General features: G+C 39.5%; 1 protein-coding gene across 1 annotated transcript; it reads right to left on the reverse strand.

Moving 5' to 3' along the window:
* Positions 1 to 1,193: 1,193 nt before the first annotated feature.
* Positions 1,194 to 25,196, reverse strand: LOC306852304 (uncharacterized protein). Its single transcript, XM_079389017.1, has 17 exons — positions 25,128 to 25,196; positions 24,955 to 25,027; positions 21,276 to 21,698; positions 19,532 to 19,922; positions 19,380 to 19,451; positions 18,756 to 19,148; positions 18,221 to 18,628; positions 18,044 to 18,124; positions 17,378 to 17,758; positions 17,202 to 17,276; positions 7,395 to 7,517; positions 7,124 to 7,308; positions 6,430 to 6,587; positions 4,246 to 4,491; positions 3,937 to 4,099; positions 2,255 to 2,357; positions 1,194 to 2,149 (listed from the first exon to the last, which is right to left on the reverse strand). The coding sequence occupies exons 3-17, from the start codon at positions 21,459 to 21,461 to the stop codon at positions 2,049 to 2,051; spliced, it is 3,066 nt and encodes a 1,021-aa protein (XP_079245143.1). The 5' UTR covers positions 21,462 to 21,698; positions 24,955 to 25,027; positions 25,128 to 25,196; the 3' UTR covers positions 1,194 to 2,048.
* Between the last annotated feature and the right edge of the window lie 917 nt (positions 25,197 to 26,113).

Raw genomic sequence — 26,113 nt, forward strand, 5'->3', positions numbered from 1 at the left:
CAATGTTCTACTGCACTTTCCTCCTCTCCTTTAGCAGGAGATCATTATTATTCAGTACAGGCTCCAGCCCCTGACCAGTTTTGTCAGTCTTGTCTTGTCTATTGGGGTTCTTCAGAAGCAGGCTGCTTCTCCTGTCATGGACACGGAGGCCATTCCCAAGCCGCTTGCTTCTCTTGTTGCCTCGATGGAAGTGATTCCTGAGCTCACCCCTGAGAGGGCCCCTGTCACCACGTTCAGCCCAAGGGGGACTGTTGGTCTCATGTCTGGCCCAGAGAGGGCCTCAGATTCCGTGCATAGCCCCGAGAGGTCTCCTGTTCCTGAGTTTAGCCCACGGAGGGCCTCGGAGCCCATCATTTTCCCCAAGGATTTTTGGTGGGGGGGTTATAGGGCTCTGGTCGTTGAGGCCAGGGCAAAGCATGAGGCCACAGCCACGAAGACCGCTCTGCCATGGCAACCTGAACTGTCTGCTCCGCCATGGCCTTCTGAGTTCCCTGCCATGGCGCCCAGAACTGCCTGATCCACCCTGGGTCCCGGAACGGGTACAGCTCTGGAGGCCTGCGTGTCTGGCCTGAGGGGCCTCCTTGCCGAACCACACGTTATTCTAATTGAATACATGATAATAAAACGAGGCCAAATTGTTTCTCTCACATCAGTAGTTTAACCAATGAAGGACCACTATAGTAGCATAATCACTACAAACTTTTAGAGAAAAATTGGTATATATCTGTAAAACATAGATGAACCCTAGCTCTACATAAAGCAGTTTACATTCTTAAATTTATTAACAAATTTGGAATGAACATATTTACATTCCTTATAATCCTTTCAGCATTCCAGTATCACACAACATGGTCACTGTCCACTGACAGCACAGACTGACTGTCCACTGACTGTTGATTAAATAAGTAGCCAAATAAGTTAATTTCTGTAATTATAAAGGACATCAAGATATTTAAACTTGCAAAAGTCTGCATGTTAACGGAGGACTGTTTGGACATGACCTTATGCACACATAGTACTTATATCATTCTGTCCTATCCAGCTCTTCAGTTTCAGTTTCTCTTCACCTTCTTGAACTAAGAACTAGAAAAATACAAGAACAATTTGAGCATTGTTTGAACCTCACCTCATCTTACATGAGAGCAATTCAACAAGTGCTGCAACATTCTTCAAAACCTTTAGAAATGAAATTTATAACATACTGCTCACACTTTATTATAGATGGTACCAACATCATGGAAAACAAGCAAAACAATTGCAAAAATAATATTAAAAAATATGACACTGTAATATGACACTGTAATCTCTTATTCATACTATTACTGAAAGTATCGGATTTCAAAATACAGAATGTAAATTGAGGCAAGGTGGCTTCACATCATATTTAATTCCTTTTTGTGTTATAATTACTACGCTTTTATGTCCTCCTTTTATATGCTATTAATGTACTGTAAAAATATTACAATTACATTTGATGAAAGATGGTACTGCACTTTTAAAATGAAGAAAATACACAATTGATTTAGGTCATTTTTTTCATTCTCTGATCAAAAGCTTTTCTTGGGAAAAAGAGCTTTAATTGTAAATTAATTTCACTGTGTTTAACCCTAACCAGTTTGTTTCTCTTTGTTGATGTCTTCATGTAAACTGTCATTCTCTCACTGAGATATGGCAAACTTTACCTCCTACTTTCTGTCATGTAGCCTACACTGACCAGATCATTTTTTAAATACTTTCCTGAACTGTAACAAGTGTATGCATTTCTTAAAAGGTACAGAACTGAAAGGAACAATACAATGTGAATGCCACTTTTAATGTTTTTTCACATTAAAAGGGAAAAAACATTCACTTCTTTATTAAAATAAGATAAATGCAGTAAATAACCATTCATGTAAATTACTGTATCATTGTTTTTGCTTGTAGGTAAATAGGCAAAGTTCACAAGAAATAAAGAAACAAAAAACAAAACTAGTGTGGCATCAGTGTCACGTTCATTAAAATGCCACTAAAAATCAGTTTTTGCATGTGTGTGTGTGTGTGTTAATAAACTAAAAGAGGGTCACGACACTCATCAGAGGGACAAGTAACAGCATCAGAGAAGCACACAGACAAGAAGCCTCAGCCTTCACTTGCTCTGGGACCCACTTATCTGTCAACAGGGAATATAAAGCAAAACGGTGAATTGTAATGTGCTGACAACAGAAATCATCAGAAACCTTTATTTGCATGTGATTCAAATAAATTAAATGTTCACCTGCAATTCCTTCAGACATTGTCAGAGGACCCATGGATATGGAGGCACTGTCATGGAAGTCCAGAGACCTGCCCTCTCTCTGCTGGTGTCCAGAGTTACAGTCCTACAAGAGAAAAAGGCTAATTCCATCTGTGTAAAAATCACTGGACCAAAATGAATGATATAGGAGTGTACAAAGTCTCCAGCAGAGGACAGCAAACAAGTCTTTTAGCAGCCTTAAGCCTTCTACACACTGCACGATTTTAGCAATCCTATAACAGGATCATTGATCTCACTGTGGGACATGAATCTAAAAAACTTGGGTACGACACGCATGTAGACTGCAATGATGACACCTACTGACTCCTAGGCTACGACACATGTTACTATGGAAGAATAAAATGGCATCAGCATGTGCTAGTGGTAAACAAAAAGAGCATAATGAACTTTGCAGTTGTAGATTTTATGTGTGCTGAGAAAAAGTGGAAGCAGCGAAAGAGGAATTAATAAGAGCTTGAGGAAAGCAGTTTTATCGCCATGTCGCGTTGATTTCATGTCACATTTTTATTGGCTGAGCATGAACACACTGTGCAGTGATCAGGCTGAACTTCTGACACCGTCAGAAAATTATCCTAGGTTGTCTTTGGTCATAAGACCGTGACAACGCCGTCACTCTCTCATTGTACAACATAAGAGCACCGATTAGGAGCCACGACCAAAGAAATCACCACAATTGTTTCACGAGGCCAATCTTTCGTCGGGAACAGCCGAAAATTGTGCAGTGTGTTTTGGGCATTAGTCATTAAACCTCACCACCATGGACATTAATACACAGTCAGCAGGGTGTTTTCCTGCTGATATTAAAGGGGTCATTGGATGTAAAATTCACTTTACAGTTGTTTGAACATAAATGTATGTTGGAAGTGTGTGTACACATCCATCCTATAAGGATAAAAATCCACCCAGTGTTTTTTTGTTTTTTTAAATCCATATTTTAAAATCCCCTTTCTCAATTCAGGCTGTTCTGAGGTTCCTGTCAGAATGACATAGTTCTGTACAGGCCCCTCCCACGATAGTTGATTGACAAGACGTCTTACCTTAGACCCGCCCTGAGTGAGCGGAGAGCTGTCCACCATTGTGTCGACTCCGGTGCAGGGGAGGACAAGAATGTCTACGATTATGTGATTCAGGTGTTTTGTTGTTGGATGTAATAATGAATATAGCGGTCATCATTTACTCCCGACATCTGAGCCGCTGAAGATTCAGAGGACTAACTTTATTTTCGTTTTTGAAGGGAATGCTCCCCCGAACTACCTAAATGCGTCTATGTTCGTGCGAATCGTTCATGATCCAGCTTCATCTACAGAAGAAGTGAGTATAAGGGTTTTTTTATGAATTTTTGCAAATCGCCTTTCCTAATAATGTACTAGTTTACAGTCTGCTCGGGGTGAGCAGAGCTCATTAGCATTTAAAGCGACATGGACTAGAATGGTTTGCTGAAAACAGAGCTGATTTTGACAGGGTAAAAAGGGTGTTTTTTACACTGCCATTGGGAAATTTTAACCAAAGTATGTTATAGACTTTCATTAAAACCCTAAACAATCATATCAACTTGTGGATAATGGGCATCCGATGACCCCTTTAAGTGTTTGATCAAAGGCGTTTGATAAATGGCAGATTTTCTTCGCATATTTTAAACTCACTGGTGAACAGCGATTGCTTGACAGAAGGCAAAGGTGAACAGCACAGTGCAGGTAAAGCTTAGTGGAGTTTGCAGTGAAGATAAACATCCTGAAGGAGAAACGGCTGGATGTCGAGACGCTGTTCTGCAGCAGCTCCACGGAGTCATCATTTGGATTGGGACACCTGAGAATAGCAATAATAACAAACAACAAATCAAATTTAGATTTCAATAGAAGCATTCAACCCTAAAGTGATTTCAGGAAAATTATCACATTTTCATTACGTGCAAAAAATGGAATCTGTGCTTTAAGGAATAGAAACAGCTTTACTCTGTGATGATGAGATCCCAGTGGAGACTGTAATCAGGATCGTTCACAGGTGTAGCCCAACATGTGTCCATCACCAGGGCAAACTGGCGGCTGTCAACCCCCTCAACACGGACTTCCACATTCATCTTCTGGTCGAGCTCTGCATCCACTCTACCAGTGAAGGGCCGGGTAAACTCATCATCCTCATATGGAGTCATCCGAACCTGATATCTGCCTTCACCAGCGGGGAGGGTCTCTTGCACAATGCTATTGAAATAATGGATAGATTCTTTTGAAAATAACTCAGTTTTAAGTGTAAAATATATATTCTTGGTTTAAAGGGGTCATGAACTGCCTTTGTTTTGTTTTGTTTTTTTGTACTGTTCTTTGAAGTGCACTTATAACGTTATCAAGATTTTTACATCAATAAAACATAATTTAGAAGTAATAAGCTGTTTTATGTCCTTTTTGTAACCCCCTCGTCAGAACGTACTATTTGAATAAGCCTGGCGGATTGTAAACTCTGAAGTAAACGCCCACTGCTGTGATTGGCTAATAGTTGTGTATGTTGGACAGCATCCATTCCTCATAGATGGATGCTGCTGTGATTTAGGTCAAAAATGCATAAATAACTCAATACATATCAAACGATCTGTAAGAAGAGAAAGCAATAGTAACCACGTAATTAAAAACAGTAGCTCACACTTGTGTTGCGACATTACGGTCGGATCTAGTCGGCACAGCATCATCTTTTAGTTTCAATCTTTCTGAAAATCCCATGCCGAATTGTGCCTAGTTTGTAAACGAATCCACTGTAAAATGAAGTGAACAAAAGACCTAGTTCTTACTGAGGTAGTCTGGATGTTCATTAAAAATAAAGTTCAATCACTCTTTCCTAACGTTGGGATCAGAAGGAAGGCAATGCAAACAACTTGCTTTTTCCACTTGGCACTGCACAGTGCCTTGTCTTCAGAGCCATCTTTATTGTTTGGTTTCTGCGTAGACCTGCACATTTGCCTCTCTTGTAAATGCTAAATGCGTGAATCTGTGGGCAGGGTTAAACAGGCAGTGCTCTAGAAGCAGGCGTTGATCTTCTTCTGCGGAGGTGATGCTTATTTACACTATTGTAACGGGGTGAACAAGACGTGAGAAGTGCGGATCAAAGTGCAAGCTTTTATTTATAAACAATCAATAAACAGGCAGGGTCAAACAAGGGCAAACAGATATGGTACGGGCAAGACACAGAGAAATCCTAGGGCTAGCGAGAGTCGTCGATCGGCAAGGCAGAGAGATAATCCAGGTATACGAGCAGTAGTCCAAGAGAGGTGCAAACAGAATCCAAACGGCAAGGCAAAGGGTAAATCCAGGAAACACGGGCAAGAATCAAAACACTAGAAAAACACCCAAGGCAAGACTATGACAACAAAGAGTGTTCTGTATCGCAGCTAAAACTAGGAGAGTTATAAATGCAGAAAAATACTAGAACTAAACAGAAAAACACAGAATGGCTCGGTAAGGTAGCTAACACTAGGGGAGTGATAAACGCAATACAATACTCGGCAGAGAGGAAGAGGAAGTCCATGGTTTATGTAGGGTGTGTGATCAGTGCAATCAGCTGTGTGTCGTCAGTGCAATGGATGATGGGAATTGTAGTCTGAGGTGCCGTGCAACAGTTAGTGTGGTGCAAGAGTCCATGTGGTGAGCGAGTGACCTCTGGTGGTGAGTTAACGGAAGTTCATAGACCAGATTCATGACATCTATTACATCAGAGTAGGACATTCCAAAAAACGTTTTGGCAGACTGCCTTTAATATAAGCTGTTTTTAGACTAACGACAAAGTTTTGAGTTCTGAAACTTTTTATAGTGCAATAACCTCTTATAGGTCAAGGAAATTTTGGTTTCTCAGTTCAAGACCCTTTTAAAATATATTATCATATTTACTTTTTTAGACATTTATTTTTCTTCTTAAGTGATTAGTTCACTCAAAACCTTTTTCATCATTATTTACGGAAAATGTTGACCAAGCTGATTCCCTCATATCGGTCATATAGGCCATTTTTTGGAGCTTGAAAATTCTCAAGAGAATTAATGGTAAACAACCAGTACAACTCCACAGAACAAATAAAGGCATGAGAGTTTGAATAATTTAACAGTGAACAATGTTTCCATTTTGAGAACTAATCAGAAATCATATTTGACTCACACCTCTCCAATGGGTTGATTTCCGCATTCATGGAAAGTGTTTGTGTTTGAGGATAAACACAGCTGAAAGAAAGCTTAAGGATTTTCTCTCTGCTGATGAGACCTTCTGACTTCGGTGTCCCCAGAATAATGTTACTATAGATGAAGTGGGTGCCATTTGCCTGCAGACAAAATGCATACATATTTTTGTAATTTAGCTAAAATTGAATAAAAATAACAGGGAAGTGAAATAATGGGTTACATATTAATGGTGAAGAATGCAGGCACAAGTTACATCTTTTTTTTGTGGGGAGTGTAACCACTCCGGTTCTGCTCCCCTCACTCGCTCCAAGTGGGATTTGAACCAGTGTTTCCATAATGGGAGGTGAGCGTTTTAACAAGGATGCTGACGACCGCAGCCTCTAGCACACCTCTTGAGATCAGGGGAGTGAGGTTTACCCACACAGCTCGATTACACAACGTCTTGTGCAGCCTTCCCCATTGAATCTTTCTATGACTTTGAGTAGTCTCTAGGATGATCTGTTTAGCCCCTCCAAAGAATCAATCTGTAACAAAATGAAGGGCCCAAACAATCCTCCCTAGAGACTTCCCAAAGTTTCAAAGAGATTCTCCAGGTGGTCAAATCTAACTCTACTGGTTCAGGCACTACACATTTTTGGATGGTGTATTTGAATAGATTATACGTAGTTAGTCCTACCACAAGATTTGTACCACAGATGTGTTCATCGTTATCAAAATGGAATTCCACTCTGCCATTCCGGACCGTTCCTTTGCAGCTGGGATCACTGAGGTGTAAGACATCAGCCGGAAAACCAGCCTCAAAGAGCTGACAGCGAGACACAGACATGGAGCCAGAGCTACTTTCACAGGTCTCTGAGAAATCTGAGAGAAAAAAGCCAATATTATCAATTAATTTATTGTAATTAAAAGTGTATTTTTTCCACATTTTGTTGTGGAATAATACCAACCGATAGAGTCATGACGCTGTCGTCTGTGATGGTCATTTTCACATAAACAGCCGTAAACACCATTTTTCATCCCACACCTTTCATCTTCTGAGCAGCTGAGTTCAGAACAGGGATTTCTGTTAACTAGGATGAGAAGTTGTTTTGTAAAACAGTGTCTGCTAATGCAAAAATTTAAACATAAAAAACCACTCAATCAATGTATTTCTTTTATTTCTCTTCTGTTCTTCCAGACACAAATCTACGCTACACAGTCTCATCCCAACTCGTCACATATTGAAGCTTGGTCAGCTCTGTTTTCAAGGTACCCCTTTAGCATCACTTTTCGACTGTGAAGGGTCCTCTGTTGTTTTAAATAGGAAACCCTTAGTGTCAATATGCCAACGCGATACTGGGAATTATATCGTCATAATTAAATGATATATTGGGTAATAACATTGCCATTATTGCATATATGTAGGGGTGTGATTTTTCAATGTAAACAGTCAAAACTGTTTTATTTATATTACATTATTTACACATTTATGAGCACATAACTTAACCCCTGCCCCTAAACCTACTATCTGTCAATAAAACACAAGATATAGCAAGCAGATAAAACTACCGTCATAATTTATTTAAAAGGTATTAATATTCCAAGTCTTCCCAGGCAAAACGATTGATTTGTGAGAGAAACAGACGCCATAAAGACTTCCTGTGTGCGAATAAAAACAAAATGCCGCCAGAAGAAACCTTACATCAGCTTTGGTTGTGATTGTGATGCCATTAATTCTTGTGTGTCTCGTGATCGATTGCGTCATGTTATGGGATGGGAGTATCTTTTTGAATGAGATGTGAGCGCATTAACGCAGGTCTTATCATTTTAAAACCTTGTGTTTTACTCTCTTCTTCGCATAAAGACTTTGTATGGCTTCAGAAGACTTGGAATGCAACACGACTTGTTTGTAATTGTAGGAGCCATATATCGGGTTTGATTAGTCTGTTGTGATATTTCTTCTTTCCTTCTATACTGTTGTGTATATGCACGCGCGGTGTGACGTCATTTGTAACTATGGCACCGTAAGTGGGTGTGGTGTGTATATTAGCGTGTGTGTTCACCTGTGGGGCATGGCGGGTTGTTTGGAGCATGGCTGCAGGGTGAGCATGGGGAAAAACTTTCTTTTGACCGTCACTACTGTCAATGACGTTACTACCATCACTATCTGTTACTGTGCGTTCTTTGATGTATCTTCCCTCGACTGAATGCATCTACCAAAGTAAGTGATTGGTGTTTGTTCTTTCTGCTGGTGAAACGGAGTAATAAAAATAACATCAGATGTAATGCTTCAGTGTGACGCGTCTTTAGTATAATCTCCTCGTGTCTTAGCCTGCTGCGGCTTTTGGATTGTTTTTGAGTATATGCCGCTATATGTGTCAAAAGAAAGTTTTACGAAGCGCAGATTCAAACGTAGTGTTGGTTAACGCTGGATTGTTAAGCGATAGACGTGAACGCGCATTTGTTTTATGTAGAACTTATTTCATTCACAAATTTTCTGTTATAATTGATGCTCATTTTTTGATTACTACAGCTGTCTGTATTTGAAAAGTACACTGTAAACAATGTGGATTGATGGTCAAAAAAGGATTGTATTCCCTGCTAGGCTCAGTGGTACTTTCACATAAGGTGATAGTACTGGTTTGTTTGTTTTATTACCCTTTGTAGTATTTTGGTTTGTGCGTCAAGCGGGTGAAGCATTGCGCTTGGGAGTGCCGCCGTAGTTCTGGTCCCAAGACGGTTAGTCTGGTTCAAGACTATCGGTATAGAGGTACATAAATACCCACCGCTAGTATGCACAGAAGACTAGGGTTGAGTTTAGCTTAGCTTTTGTGGATAATTTAGAGGGAAACAGACCAATGCATCGTATCTTGTTTTTGAGTGGAAAGTTAATTCAAGTATGCTGTGTTAAGTGTCATTAGCAGGTATTTTCTGTGATTTGTTTTGGATTATCTTGCAGATAAAATGGAGTTGAGTGATACCAGGTTGAAAGAGAAAAGGCAAATATCATTGACACCTAGGGCTTTCGAATATAAATTAGGAAAGCTGCAAGAAGAACGTCAAACAAAAATAAGAAAGATTAAAGGTGCAATTAGAGATATTAAAGACTTAATGCAAAGTGCTGATAGTGCTGAAGATATACAGTCACACCTTGACAATATATCAAGCCTGTTTAATGAAGCAAGTCATCTTCATGGTGTTGTGATTTCTATGATCCCACCTGAAGAACAAGAAAAACAGAACACTTGGTTTGATAGCATTGAAAAACATAAAGCCGCTTTTGTGGAAGAGATAAATAAACGGCTGTTGAATGCGCCAGACATACCTGTAAAGGATGTTGATGCCCCATGTTTACGATCTACTGTTTCCAATGCTAATGAGGCCCATATATCTAGAATTATGGAAAATACAGAAGATGATGATATTAGGCCAAGTGACAGCGTTTCTAATGTATCAGTGAGGTCAAAGAAACGTAGTACAGTGGTGAGTAAATCTATGTCTACTGCATCATCAGCTAGGATGAGGGCTGAGGCTGAGACAGCTGCTCTTAAGGCTCGTCAAAGGCTGCTGAGTCAGAAGCATGCCTTGGAGGAACAGCAGGAACTGTTGAGGAGGAAGAAGGAGGAGCTCGATCTGGACATGGAGCTGGCAGCATCTATGGCTAAAGTAAGCGTGTTTAAGGCTTCAGAAGTATCTTGTGCGTCTCATGCATCTGTGAGATCAGATGGGATGAACTCCTATTTGGAAAGAAAAAAAAACACACAGTTAAGCCATGGCGCTGCAATATTTGTTCCTGAGTTCAATACTCAACCATCTGCTGCAGAGGCTGGAGATGAAGCTTTGCTTTCAGGTTATGCTGCTGTGAGGCCCAAGACATACAACAAAATTGGGCTGCCTGCTGTTGTGACCAGAGATGATTCATCCACTTTATCTTTTCAGCCTGCTGTCACGAATAATGCTGGTCTCTCCACTCTGTCAGAGGGTGCTTTTCATCCATCAGTTACTCGCCTTCAATATGAAGCTGAACCTGTAACAGTGAATAACTCTGATCATCGTTTTCTTACAGTTTTGGAAAGACAAAATCAAATTACGTCTTTATTGGTTGGGCAACAGTCACTTTTTCTATTACCCAAGCAAGACTTACAAGTTTTCGACGGAGATCCACTGGAGTATCAAACCTTCATAAGAGGATTTGAACACAACATAGAAGGAAGAACACAAAGTCAAAAGGACTGTTTATATTTCCTTGAGCAGTATACAAGAGGTCAGCCCAGGGATTTGGTCCGAAGCTGTCAACATCTGCCACTGTCTCATGGATACACCAAGGCAAAGTCATTACTTCAGGAACATTTTGGCGATCCATTTAAAGTAGCTTCCGCATATATGGATAAGGTGCTTTCATGGCCGATGGTTAAAGCTGAAGATATTAAGGCTTTGCGGGCCTATAGTCTCATGTTACAGGAATGTTGCAATTCCATGGGGACCGCCGTAAGTGACCTAAATGTACCTACAAATATGCAGACTATTGTGAGAAAGCTGCCTTATAAGTTGCGGGATCATTGGAGAAGTGTGGCTGGTGATATTCAGGAGAAGTTTCATCGTAGAGCTACATTTTTGGACATAGTGCAGTTTGTTGAGAGACAGGTCAAGATAGCAAGTGATCCTCTCTTTGGAAACATCCAAGATACACCTGCGACAGGAAGAAAAGAATTAAAAATGGTCAAGTCTCAAACTGGTTCAAAGGCTAGAGGCAGCAGCTTTGCCACTAATGTAGCACCTGCTGAGAAGAAAATAGAGCCTGTGCATAAAAGGGAGAAGAATTCACTAGTGAAAGTTTGTTTGTTTTGTGGAGCTGGACATTCGTTGGATGCTTGTCTTCTTTTGGATAAAAGGACTCAAGATGAAAAAATGTCCTTTTTGAAGGAGAACCGTATGTGCTTTGGATGCCTGTGCGTTGGGCACATGAGTAAGGATTGCAGAAAACGACTGATATGTAGAATATGCAATTATAGACACCCTACGTTGTTGCATATCCACCCCAAAGCTAGACAAAAGAGTCCGACTCAGGCCTTCGGTGGCTTGGAAATGACCAGAGAAGGTGCTGTGACGTCAGTTCAGTCCAGTGGTTTGACTGGGGCCGGTAAACAGGACTGCACGCTCCCTATTTTGCCTGTTCAGGTGAGATCCAAGAGAGGGCAAGAGACTTTTGTCACGTATGCGTTTCTGGATCCAGGGAGTACTTCTTCGTTTTGTACAGAGCGACTCATGAATCGGTTTAATCTTGTAGGAAAGAAACTGGGAATTCTCCTTAGAACTATGGGACAAGAGAAAGTGGTGGACAGTTATAAGCTGTCAGACTTGGAAGTAGCCGGATTAGATTCGGACAACTTTTTTGGCCTGCCTGAGGTTTTTACTCAGAGTATGCCTGTTCATCGAGGTAATATTCCATGCTCGGAAGATCTCCAAAGATGGTTGCATCTGAGAAAAATAAAAATGCCAGAGATCGATGCTGATGTAGACCTTCTGATTGGCAATAACATCCCTCAAGCTCTGGAACCGTGGGAAGTGATTCGTGCAGCGAATGGCGGCCCTTATGCAATTAAGACCATTCTGGGTTGGACCGTAAACGGTCCGCTTCGAGGAGATAATCAGTTTAGCGATCAGTGTTTGCAGCCCAACATCTCCGTTAATCGCATCTCCGTGGCAAGGCTTGATGAGCTTTGGGAGAAGCAACTGAAGGTGGATTTTCCTGAAAATCTGCAGGATGAACAACCTGGTCAGTCGAGAGAGGATAAGCGCTTCATTGAGTCAGTTTCTGAATCTGCCAAGTTCATTGATGGTCATTATAGTATCGGTTTGCCGGTAAGACAAAAAAACCTAAAAATGCCTAACAATAAACCAGTTGCAGAACAGCGTGCATTGAGTCTCAAAAGACGCTTGAATAAGGATCCATCTTTTTGCTCCGACTACATTGCATTTATGTCCAAGATGCTGGCTGATGGCTATGCTGAGAGAGTTCCGCATGAGCATCTGACTCGTAGTGATGGAAGAGTGTGGTATTTACCCCACCACGGGGTGTATCATTCTAAAAAGAAAAAACTGCGGGTAGTTTATGATTGTGGAGCCATATTTCAGGGGACATCTCTGAATTCACAGTTGTTTCAAGGACCAGATCTCACAAATTTGTTGGTGGGAGTCCTTACAAGATTTCGCAAAGAACCTGTGGTGCTTATGGCAGATATAGAGGCCATGTTCCATCAGGTCAGGGTTCCAGTTGAAGACTCTGACTTGTTGAGATTTTTGTGGTGGCCAGATGGAGATTGCAGTCAGGAGTTAGTGGAGTACAGAATGATGGTGCATCTGTTCGGTGCTACTTCCTCTTCTAGTTGCGCTTGTTTTGCTTTAAGAAAATGTGCTGAAGACAATCAAAAGTGCTTCAGTTCTGCGGCAGTTAACACCATCCTACACCATTTCTATGTTGATGATTGTTTGGTGTCTGTTGGTTCTGAAGAGGAAGCAGTATCTTTATGTCAAGAGCTTAGTGCCTTATGTGCTGAAGGTGGTTTTAAGCTCACAAAATGGATTAGTAATCGACGTACTGTCCTCGCTGGAATTCCACCGGAAGAGCGAGCCAAAGAGGTAAAAGATTTGGATTTGGATAATGACTCTTTGCCCGTTGAGCGTGCCTTGGGTGTGCAGTGGTGTGTCGAATCTGACTCATTTAAGTTTAAAATCGTACTTAAAACTCACCCACTCACAAGAAGAGGAATCCTGTCCATGGTTAGTTCGATCTATGACCCTCTTGGTTTCGTGGCCCCTGTCGTTTTGTCTGCCAAGAAAATCCTCCAAGACCTTTGCAGGAGACGTTTGGGATGGGATGATCCTTTGCCCTCTTCTGTTGTCGGAGAATGGATGGCTTGGCTGGAAGACCTTCATGACCTTGAAAACTGGGAGGTCAATAGGTGCTTAAAACCTGTGGACTGTGGTCATCTTGTCTCTGCTCAGCTACACCACTTTGCAGACGCAAGTGAGGAAGGATTTGGGACTGTGACTTATTTGTTGCTCCATGACAATAATGGACGAACTCACAGTGCATTTGTAATGGGAAAGGCACGTGTAGCTCCTCTTAAACTTGTAACTATTCCTCGGATGGAGCTGACTGCCGCGGTGGTGGCTAGCAGAATGGACAAGTTGTGGAGGAAGGAGCTGCAAATGGACCTTGAAGAGTCGGTCTTTTGGACGGACAGCACTTCTGTTTTGAAATGCATAAAAAATGAGACATCTAGATTTAAGATATTCATAGCAAACAGAGTGTCTGAAATATTGAAAACATCTAACGTATCGCAGTGGAGGTACGTGAATACAGCAAACAACCCTGCGGATCTAGTTTCCAGAGGTGTTAAAGTTCAGTCACTTTTAAAGACTGATGCTTGGCTCTGTGGCCCTGACTTTCTTCATGAGCCTGAGTATAGGTGGCCCGAAAATCCTGAGATCTTGGAAAGCTCTCTTTTTGGAGACCCAGAGGTTAAGGCTGTGGCGGTGAACGCTGCTCAAGTTGAGCAGGTTAGTCCGGTGGAGAAGCTCATTGGTTACTTTTCCTCTTGGTTCCGTCTTAAGAGGGCAGTTGGTTGGTTTCTCAAGTTTAAGACCTTGCTCCTATCCTTGGCACGACATCGAAAGCTGCTGAGAGAAAACCTTTCTAATTTGGATCTAAGTACTGATCAGTTGGAGAAAAAGCTACAGGTTCAGATGGAAGGTGTTAAGGCTCAAGTGCCAAAGGATGTTTTATCCCTAGAGGATATGGACATGGCAGAGTTAAACATTATCCGTTTCTGCCAAAAAATAAGGTTTCCGGAGGAACTGTCCTATTTGAAGAAGGGAGAGTGTGTAAGAAGGACAAGTCATCTCTACAAGCTCAACCCGATCCTGGATGGTGATCTCATTAGGGTTGGAGGACGGCTCAGTAGAGCAGCAATGCCACTTGAAGCGAAACATCCGGTTATACTGGCCAAAGATCAACACATTTCTAATCTCATCCTTGCTCATGTACATCAAGAAACAGGCCATGGTGGACGAAACCATATGCTTTCTCATTTACATCAGAAGTATTGGATTCCTGGTGCCTGTGTTGCCATCAGAAAGGTTCTGACTAAATGTGTTATCTGTCGTAAACTGTCTGCTTCACCTGGACAGCAGAAAATGGCTGATCTTCCTCACAACAGAATTACTCCTGATGAGCCTCCTTTCAGTCGAGTTGGTTTGGACTGTTTTGGACCATTTGAAGTTAAACGTGGAAGAACTGTAATCAAGCGGTATGGGCTCATTTTTACATGCTTGGCAATACGACCCATACACCTTGAAGTTCTTTCATCTTTAGACACGGACTCCTTCATTAATGGTTTCAGAAGGTTTATAGCAAGACGTGGACAAGTCCTGGAAATCCGTTCAGACAACGGTACTAATTTTGTGGGCGCTGAACGTGAATTGAGGCAGGCTATTGAGAATCTGAATCATGACCTCATAAATGATGTACTGTTGCAAAAGGGTGTTAAATGGGTTTTCAATCCCCCAGCAGCATCACACCATGGAGGCGCTTGGGAAAGATTAATTCGGTCAGTTCGTAGAGTGCTGAACTCTGTCTTTAAGACTCAGATCCTTGATGAAGAAAGCTTGGCAACGGTATTTTGTGAGGCTGAAGCGATTGTTAACAGTCGTCCAATAACGAAAGCATCTATGGATCCTCAAGATTTGGAGGCATTGACTCCTAATCATCTGCTTTTGCTTAAATCGCAGCCGTTATTGCCTCCAGGATTGTTCAAGAAGGAGGACGTTTATTCTCGTCGTCGCTGGAGACAAGCTCAGTACATGTCGGATTTGTTCTGGAAGCGCTGGGTAAAGGAGTACCTTCCTGGACTTCAGGAGCGCCAGAAGTGGAATTCCGTAAAAAGAAACTTTGTTTCAGGAGATCTGGTGGTGCTAGTGGATGATATGGCACCTCGAAACACTTGGATTACGGGAATAATTGTGGATACTGTTCTAGATAAAAATGGACTGGTTCGAAGTGTACGGATTAAGACTAAGACTAGCTATCTGAACAGACCAATAACCAAAGTCTGCCTTCTGCAGGAAGCAGAAGGGCAGTGAAGATCTTGTACAGTTTGAATGAACTTTATTATTGGACTTTTAAAGGACTAATAGTTCATTCTTCATATTCTGATTGGTGTCTGTCTCCCACAAGGTAATAGTGGTGGTTAATTATTACTATGAAATAATTTGGGGCCGGAATGTAGGAGCCATATATCGGGTTTGATTAGTCTGTTGTGATATTTCTTCTTTCCTTCTATACTGTTGTGTATATGCACGCGCGGTGTGACGTCATTTGTAACTATGGCACCGTAAGTGGGTGTGGTGTGTATATTAGCGTGTGTGTTCACCTGTGGGGCATGGCGGGTTGTTTGGAGCATGGCTGCAGGGTGAGCATGGGGAAAAACTTTCTTTTGACCGTCACTACTGTCAATGACGTTACTACCATCACTATCTGTTACTGTGCGTTCTTTGATGTATCTTCCCTCGACTGAATGCATCTACCAAAGTAAGTGATTGGTGTTTGTTCTTTCTGCTGGTGAAACGGAGTAATAAAAATAACATCAGATGTAATGCTTCAGTGTGACGCGTCTTTAGTATAATCTCCTCGTGTCTTAGCCTGCTGCGGCTTTTGGATTGTTTTTGAGTATATGCCGCTACAGTAATGTTTTATACTGCTTGTTTATGGTCAGTTTTTGCAATAAATACCTATGACTGCACTCATATTTGGCTGTGTTTGTTTTATATGGTTCAGAGGTGGGTAGGTTTAGGGGCAGGGGTGGGGATAGGTGCTCCAATGAAAGTATACATTTATATAAAATTATTTATATTTTTTACAAATGCATGCAAACCATTAAATTAAGACAAACAGCTGAAAACAATGGAGGACCCTTCACAGTCGAAAAGTGACGCTAAAGGGGTACCTTGAGCATCAAAAAGCGACGCTAAAACGGTCCTGACCAAGCTTCAATATGTGCCGAGTTGGGAGTGAGACTGGGTGGATCTACAGCACTGCTTAGGTGCCCACAGTAATAATCAAACAAATTCTCAGCTTTGCATAATACCCTAAAACATAAAGAAAATTTCCATGTTTATCATTTATAATCATATCCCTCCTGAGGTCTACTGATAATAGTAGTCTGAGTTTTCCATGCACCTGACCGTTAGAATTAAGTGAGTTTATTTTTTTTAACAGTACCTTTACTACAAAATCACTCTAAGTTTCTTCCATATGAAATGATTAGCAAAAACGCTGTTTTGTAGGCCTCATTGGTCACATTCACCTCAAGTCTTGCAGATTATACTAATGAGCTGATGAGTTGAATCAGTTGTGTTAAATGAGGGAGACATACAAAAAATGCAGTGGTTGGGGGTCCCCAGGACAGGTTTGAGAAGCACTGATTTAGTGTAACTGCTAACTTTTCTTTAGCAATATGTTAAAAGGTTTTATTAAACACACACACCACTGCCTTCTTTCCAAATTAGTAACAAAATCTTCGACACATCATTTGAACTATCAATAGCAGATCCTGAATCGAGTACACATGGTAATCTGCAAAGGAACTAGTTCTGAATTTAAAACATTACTTAATGTGTTCAATTCCTCACATGGGTCATAACACATAACATAGATCTGATTTGTTCACATAAAACAAAAATACTGCAGATCGTAATACAACTCATAATTTTACCAGTCATTGTGGTTTCAGCTACAGTTTCTATGGTTGTCTCTGTCATAGTGTAGGTAATGTTTATGTTCCATGCATCTGAAGGAAAGAAAAGAAAAAAAAGCAAGTGTTTAATAAAAAATACTGATTTCTTGCCTAAACAAAGGACACGTGTATATATATTTTTTTTTTTTTTTTACCTGCACAGTATGCCAAACTGCAGGTAGTTGGACTCACAAACTCATAGACATAATAATCTCCTGGACAGGCTTTGACTTTAATGGGGTTGGATTGGAAATAGCAGCAGTTATTGTCCCAGTGACCGCAGACATCTCGAGTGACCACTCCATCCTCAACTGTTGGATGTCCTCCGTTCAGCCAGAGTGGAGCATGAGTGCCACAACTATACTCCTCAACACATGTGTCTGGCATCTGAACGCTCTGACCCTGAATGAAGAGACGGTACCAGCCGTTCCAGCTGACCCAAGTGTCACAAATTATTTGAGAGGAATGTTGATGGTTGGTGGATCTCCATGGATCATCCAGGACATTGTAATTGTAACAGGGGTCAACAGGGGGAGCTGTTGTTATGGACACATTAGAAAAATCACTGACTGAATGAATGTAATATAAATAATCATTATGAAATCTCTAAAACACTATTAACGTAAGCTCCCTATTACACATGTGCTTTAAGTTATCCAAAGGTGAAGTTTGTCTCTGGTTTGAACATCTCATTCACTGAACATCATTCACTCGTTACTGAAGTTCATTTAGCTATGAATTTACTGTATTCTTGTGCAATGGAACGATATATACACAAAGATATTCATGAGGGTTTAAAAGGAAACAAGACAATACTTTACCAGTGGTTGTGATTGGTGGAGTAATGTATATGGGTGGAATTGTTGTTGGAGACACTGATGTGGTGGACTGACTTGTGGCTTCTGGAATTAAGAATGTTTTTTATATCAACTTCAGCCATTATTAATCAAAACCAAGAAAAGATTAACTGACTTAATTACATATGAGCAAATACTGACCTACACAGTAATCTCCACAAAAAGATGGCTTGACAAACTCATAAACATAGTAATTTCCAGGACAGGATTTGACTCGTATAGGGTGGGATGTGTAAGTACAGCAGCCATCCCATGAGGAGACACAGACCTGACGGGTGACAACTCCATCTTCCGGCTGTGGATGAGGGCCGTTGAGCCACAGAGGCTCATAAGAGCCACACATGCCATAATTAACACATGATTCTGGCATCTGGGCATTTTGGCCATTGTAGAACATCCTGTACCAACCATTCCACTCCACATTATAATCACACATGCCATAGTCGTAATAGTTGTTATAGTAATAGTAAGAATTGTCAGTGGCTCTCCAAGGCTCATCCAGACTGGTGTAGTTGTAGCAGGGATCAACACTTGGGGTACTGAAAGGTACTATGAGGAGGGGGGGGGGGATTGTAGAACGAGAACATTACATACTGCATTTTATATCTATTCAATATAATATGAATACAAACCAATACAATTTAAACATGGCAAAGGAAAAGATGAATGAATGTACCTGCACAATATGCAGGAGCTGGGATTGAAAGAGTTGGTCTGGTAAATTTGTAAACATAATAATCTCCAGGACAAGCTTTGACTTGGATTGGTTCAGATCTGTAGTAACTGCATTGATCATGCAAAGAGCCATAAATTTCACGTGTAACAACATCATCTTCCAGCTGAGGATGAGAACCACCAAGCCACAGAGCACTATAACCTCCACATGACATGTAATAAAAACACCACTCAGGCATCTGAGCACTTGATCCATTAATGAAGAGTCGATACCACCCATCCCATTCTACACGAGTGTCATCATGATCAGAGATGTATCCATACATAGACCAGTAATTGAATGTGCTTCTCCAGTAGTTGTCGAGTATGTTGTAGCTATTGCACGGGTCATAATCTGTGTTAGTGGGGGACCAAAACAGACCATTATATTTCAATGAGGAACTTCACAAGAGTAAATCTGAACTAATCAAACATTTTACCAAACATGAGATTTCAGTTTCACTGCATAAAAAAAATTATAAAAAATAGCGAGAGAGCGAAAGAGAGAGAGCGAGAGAGAGACCCTAGGCCGGGGGGGGGGGGGGGGGGGGGGGGGTTTATATTAATCAATTCAAATGTAACTTACTCAAGGTATTGCTGGGTCCAGTGATTATATCTGGACTTACAGTGGAAACCGACCATGAAATGGTGTTGACATCTGAAAATGAAATTCAAGACATGATAAAAGTAATTTTAAAAGTTTTGAAAGACTTAAAAAATTACAAAAAAGCCCTGTACCTGTGCAATATCCTGAACACCAGAACTGTGGATTCACAAGTTCATAGACATAGTAATTGCCTGGACACGCTTTCACTCTGATGGGGTTTAATTTGTAATCACAGCAGCCGCTCCAATAAGACCCTCCACAGACCTCTCTGATCACCACACCATCCTCTGTCTGAGGATGAGGACCATTGAGCCACAGATTCATTTCTGTGTTACAGCTGTGTGAATTAACACAGGTCTCTGACATCTGGATGTTCATTCCATAGTAGAAAAGCCGGGTACCAGCCATTCCAGGAGAAAGATTCATCACAAATCCACCCTCCACTTTCATTGTTGGCTCTCCAGGGACGATCCAGAGACTCATAGTTGTAGCAGGGATCACTGCTGATGCTGTTGAAAGAAACTGTCGTGGAGTTTGCAAAAGTACTGTTAAAATACTGGGACCCGCTTTTTTATTAAGTGTCATCAACTACAATATTCTAAAATTCTAATTCATAATTTATGCACATACATGATATTTACATTGCAACCATATCTAACAATGCACACAGTTAGTTACAGATGTAATTAATTTCTGTAAGCACTTAAACATAATATTACCATTAAACCTGCCCCAAAGTGTTCCATAACACAACATGAACACAATGAGAACATTGTACCTAACAATTCAACTTTTTGGTGTAAGTACATATTAGACACCTAATATAAAGTGTATCTAGTATGTGAATCTGGCTGCAGCCTGCAGAATGGGACGGAGCAACACCAACTACTCTCATTGGCTGCTCATGTACTAGCATGGAGTACATCAACAAATGGTCCCACTTTATATTAGGTGGCCTTAACTACTATGTACTTACATTTAAATTAATCATTTGCTACAATGCACTTATTGTGTACATATTTTTACATTATACTTATATTTAAAAAAAATACCTATTACCTTTTTTAATTACATTTATAATTGCACTGTTGACCCATTACACCTTAACCCACCTTTAAACCTATCCATACCACCAAACCTGTTCCTAACCTTACCCATATCCCACCTCAATAGCAGCAAAAGTGTTTTGCAATACAATATGACCACAAGTACATTGTGCTTAGTTTTTGATGTAAGTACATAGTAGTTAAGGCCACCTAATATGAGTGTGACCCAACAAATAAACTGTGTTCATATGTTTGTCATTCATATATCTAAACTGTGAGAGCAGTACAATTTCTCAATGCATTCATTATTTTAGTATTTGAGCTAACTTGAAGTTGAAACTAATGCGAACTGGTGGTTAGAATAACACACAAATGGCCTAACATTTAAGCAAAAGGTTCATTATCTTCAGCCAGAGGTCAGGTGAATTCTGAAAAGAAATTCATTATAAACAAAGCAATTTACTGATTCTGTATTATCACTATTCCCTTTTTTTTAAATCTGTGTAAAAAAAATAAAAATAGGACACAGTGTACTGTATTAATTTGAAGGAATTTTCCATATTGACTTTTTACAGTTGTTTCACATATTTTGAATTTTGCACTCCACTGCATTGTGGTTTATGTGCTATGAGAGTGATTAGGGAGTCCTATATGATGGATAATGGATGGCACACCATTGATTCTAACTGGTTACACCATATTCATTTCATTAAACAATTAATTAAAATGTGTTAACTTATAATTAACCTTGATCATTTACTCTTGATATTCACTTTCAAACAAATTATGACAATATTTTACAGAGAAAAAAAAAACATTGAAATTGCACCTGCACAATATGACGGTCCAGGGGTTGATGTGTTGGGTTTGACAAATTCATAGACGTAATAATCTCCTGGACAGGCTTTGACTTGGATGAAAGTGGATGTGTAGACACCACACTGAGAAAAAGGAGTCCACCACCACTCCCACCACAACGAATTACTTCCCATGACTTCAAGGGTGACCACTCCATCCTCAAGTGTTGGATGAGAGCCGTTGAGATACAGTCCAGTTTCACTACCACATCTCATATTACTCACACACCACTCAGACATCTGGGCACTTTCTCCATTCAAATACAGCCGATACCATCCACTCCATTCAACAAGGGTGTCATCATGGTAATAGTAGTCATATTGCCGTATGTCTCTCCAGTATTCATCAAGAGCGGTGTAATCATAGCATGGATCAGAGCTGGAAGCTGTAGATACTGGAAGAACAAAACAAAAAAAACAGTCCTGTGATGATACATACTCACTTATTATGTGTCAAAAATTGGTACATTAGAGATACAGTTGCAGAGCCAGTCCAAGGCATAAGCAAACTAAGCGGCTGCTTAGGGTCCCCGTGACCAGCATAGGGCCCCCAAGAGTAGCCTACATGAAATCACCGTTTATTTTATTTTATATTCGTGATATATGTCAGTGGACAGTGGTAATATTAGTGCAAAAGTGCAATATTAAATAATAAAATATTCTATACATATAATTTTATTATTTCCATAGCGACGTGTCATGCAGGCACAATAATGGCCATGTCCATAATATGCGCCGGACGCTGCTGTGTGGATCTGTCGGATTAACATTCTCCATGTTCTCTCTAGTTGGGAGTAGTAACCTACACAATGTGTATTTGATAGGAATAATTGTCTCTGTGTTGTGAGTCGTCCATTAATTGAAAGGATTATTATTGCCGCTTTCCATAGAAATCAGTGTGTAGCCTATTTAACAAACTAATGTCTTTTTTACTTAACTGAAGTGTATTTAAATGTCTGAAACCTAAAATAAACTGCATTTGGTTGAAAACACTGAACAGTTATGAAATATGAATAACACAAAGCGCGTCTTTCTTTTTATTTATTTTCGGAGCTTGTCTTTCTCAGGCTCAGCGCCAGCCAAAGGGTTCAAATCGATCGCGTTTTGGGGGCGGGGGGGGCAAATTCAACATGGGGGGGGGGGGGGGTTTGTGGCATGAATCAGAGGTGTGTTTCTCAAAACCATATAGCTAACTATGGTCGTTATTTCCATTTAACTCTAATCGTAATGACAGAACTTGCGACCATAGTTGCTTTTGGGAAATGCAAAAAAAGATCAGTAAAAATAACTTTCCTGAGTATATATTTTTGTAATAAAAATAAGCTTCTGTTTCATTAACTGCTTAACATTATTTACCTAAATGCCTACATTTTGCGTCTTTGCTATTATATTCCAATATCATTATGCCTCAATTAGCTAGATATAAAGTAAGAGTTGTTGTTTTATATGTACAGATGCTCTCTGTTGTGTTTAATATTTATTATAACAAATAAATACTAGCAGGTCCTAAAACTAACTTTTTGCCACACCTGCCAATGGCCGCTGACCTGATCAAATTTACTGGACAAAAAAAAATGACCAGTGACCACGAAACGCTTTTTTGCAAAAACAGGCAATGACTAAACATATTCACAATGTTTTTAATTTGTCCTTTACTTCACTTACAAGAAAAAAAAAACAAAGAGATTTATTGATTTATCCTTTTTTTGTCCTAAAATTGTTGAGATTCTAGTCCTTTGCATGTTTTCGGCAAACGGAGCAGTCTATCGTGTCACAGCTGTTTCACACGTACTCAGTTTGCAGAACGCATGTGTTGCATAGTTTTTTTCCTCAACCATGTTAACGGATTAGAGCAGGGCTATTTGATTAGCTTCATTTGAGGGCTGGATTATCGAACTGAAAACTTGAAGGGGGCCAAGGGGGGTGGGGGCCATCCTGATCTCTTTCTAGGGGACCTATCAAATTAGAAATTAAATTGAAATGTAAAATCTATAAAAGGTTAACATTAGTGTTGTCTGTCAATCGATTTGCACACATTTCTCTGTAATTAATCATGATTAATCGCATATTTATATTGTCATAATTTCACATTGAACCTCCAAATTAATGTAGAAACAACATAAAGATAGTATATTTTAAATATGTTTTTAATGGCATCTTTTTACAAAGTAGCCTATTATTAATGAAGCATTAATACAAATACTGCTACTGCTACTAGACGCATTTTCTCTAAATTTTCCCTATTAATTATAGCCATTCAACATTACAGTATAATTGAAAGCCATTATTTTTAACATTAATAGGCTCTGAAATATTAAGTGATTTTAAAACAATCTTCAAATAGACAAAATTGTAGCCTAAATGCATAAACTATACAGATTAATCTTTATTCAGCTACAACGACTAGAGCAGTCGAGTGATTTCTCTTTTTCTTTTATTCTTTGATTTATATCAATGACAGACTTCAGCAGGTTTCACTTCAAAAGCAGTGCTGTTTCTTTAAAACCTGATGCGTATGACGTGGATCTGACACATATCCTATTCTCTCCAAACTCTTTACGGTCATTTAAGACCTTATAACTCATTTAAGACTACGTTTATGAGGTATCTCGCCAAAACCGCGTATTTTCAAATAATTGTGTGTGTTTTTGTCCATTGAAGCGCTACTGGTGCGCTGTCTGAAGCAGCTCGGTGTATCCATACAGCAGAACGCACAGCCTTTCAAACTATAGCCCACTTCACTGCACCGTTTAGGCGGCGAAACCCCAGGTATGCATCGCCACATTCTCGGGTTATGAAGAATAAAGATGGGAGTTAAGTTAATCTTCGTTAAGATAATTGTAAATTCCTTTGGACTCAAAGGAAAAAAGTTTTTCAATGTGGTTGAATCTTCACATACTTCACAAACAGTTCCATTACACCAAATGGAACAAATTCTCTCCATATCTTTTTACAGATGAGTATATGCATCTGTATATGAGTGATACAACAGGGTATACACACTTAAATATTAAGGTATACAGGATAGCATTGGTGAAATTCAGTTTTTCACAATGTTTGGAATTATGTGTTAAACACAATGTCTGGGTTAATCTGTAATATGTACAGCTGTATCTGTATCGATACCATTATTTACACAACATATATTTAATTTGAAAAAGACGAGACGAATGTTGTTGCTGATTTCTGAGCACAACACACACTGAAAAAAAAATGTGTGGCATCTGGACAGATTACATTTTTCAACTTTGAATCAGTCAACTGTGCCTTAACCTAACTTTTCCAGGTGAAGAAAATATTTAAGTAATTAAGTTACTATTTATCTAAAACACAAAAATTAAGTTGTTAAAACGTATATAGTTTTTTATTTAGATTTTTAAATATAAGCAATATTTAAGTAAGCAATTTTTTAAATAAAAAAGTTAAAAAAAAAAATTTTTCCTGATAATGTAGATGATTAAGTACATAGAAAAGATTATTATTATTATTATTATTAAATAGCATCTGAAGTTTGTCCATTGATTATTTCACCTGTTAAATACACAATATGCTATTATATTAATTATAAACATTAACAATTAACACTAATTGGCATTAAGAAAGTTCACCTACTTACATTTTAATGCACACGACAGATTGTTAAGCACTCACCATTAATCAGCAGCAGTAGTGACACACACACAGAGATCAGAAACCTCATTGTGACCAACGGCTTCCCCTGCACCTGCACACACGTATTATAAATATATATATATATATATGCATACGAGTAATGTTTCTCATATTTTACACTTTATTAAAAAATTTTAAATAAGTAACTTTACCTGAAGTCAAATGCTGCTGCAGAGCAAACTCAGGGAGATTCTCTCTTCAGCAGCTGAATACAGTGATGATGAACTGAAGATCTCACGATCTTATCGGTGTCTTTAATAACTGTGGGTGGGCCTTTACTAGAAATAATTGGTTCTACAAAAATGTAAATTATTTTCTCATGTCATGAAGATATTTATTTGAATGGGCTTTCTTGTGTGCACCTGCTTTTAGAAATTCTTTCACTCTGATGTAGATGGAATGATGACGAACAAGTACTTTTTCCAAAGCAGCTTTACAAAAACAAAAAAAACACAAAACAAACCCTCCAGTGAATGCGCTAAAGGTGACTGATTTATTAGATTTTAGATTTTAATTATGCGTATAAATGCGTATAAACCAATAACATTAAAATAATTAGTTCATACTAAGACTACTGATGCATGCAGGTGATCAAGTAATATGAGATTTATGAGATGTGCAAACTAACAAGAGCATAACAACTCACACTTAAACCGAAAAGTAACCTGTAATGTCTTTAAAGCAGCTGGGAAACAGCGTGCTAGGTTAACATTAGGCTAATTAATGAGTATGTAATATTCAGGTACAGAAAATGAAGAGGGAACAAAAGAAAGAAAAAGCAACAAATAACATTAATGGAACTTGATTTACAAATACAGCACAGAATAACATTAGGTTAAGCAGGTAAGTGAAGTTCCTTGAAGCTAGATTGTGTCACACACACAAAATACATTTTTTTAAATGTCATGCAGGGGCATGTCCCGAGGGCTGATCATATTTTTTTAAGGCAAGAGAGCAACTCTGTTCTTGGAGACTTTAAGCAAGTGAACACTGTATTCATGGGTTTAATGAAGGTGAAGAGTAACACTCTTTAGAAATGTCCTACATCCCTCTGCTGCACATTTAACTCATCATTCAAATGATACCAATGCAATGCAAACAGAGGGGGAAAAACTAAGTGTAAAGGTTTAATTAAACA

The sequence above is a fragment of the Barbus barbus genome (genome assembly GCF_936440315.1).
Source record: "Barbus barbus genome assembly, chromosome: 32".
Taxonomy (NCBI): Eukaryota; Metazoa; Chordata; class Actinopteri; order Cypriniformes; family Cyprinidae; genus Barbus; species Barbus barbus.

Excerpts from the sequence above, each read along its gene's own strand:
- LOC306852304 (XM_079389017.1), bottom strand. The coding sequence starts at position 21,461 with ATGGAGTGGTCACCCTTGAAGTCATGGGAAGTAATTCGTTGTGGTGGG. Across the intron at positions 19,149-19,379 it reads TGGACCCAGCAATACCTTGA|ATTATGACCCGTGCAATAGC; the intron begins GTAAGTTACATT and ends CCACTAACACAG. Across the intron at positions 7,309-7,394 it reads ACAGCGTCATGACTCTATCG|ATTTCTCAGAGACCTGTGAA; the intron begins GTTGGTATTATT and ends TTTTTCTCTCAG.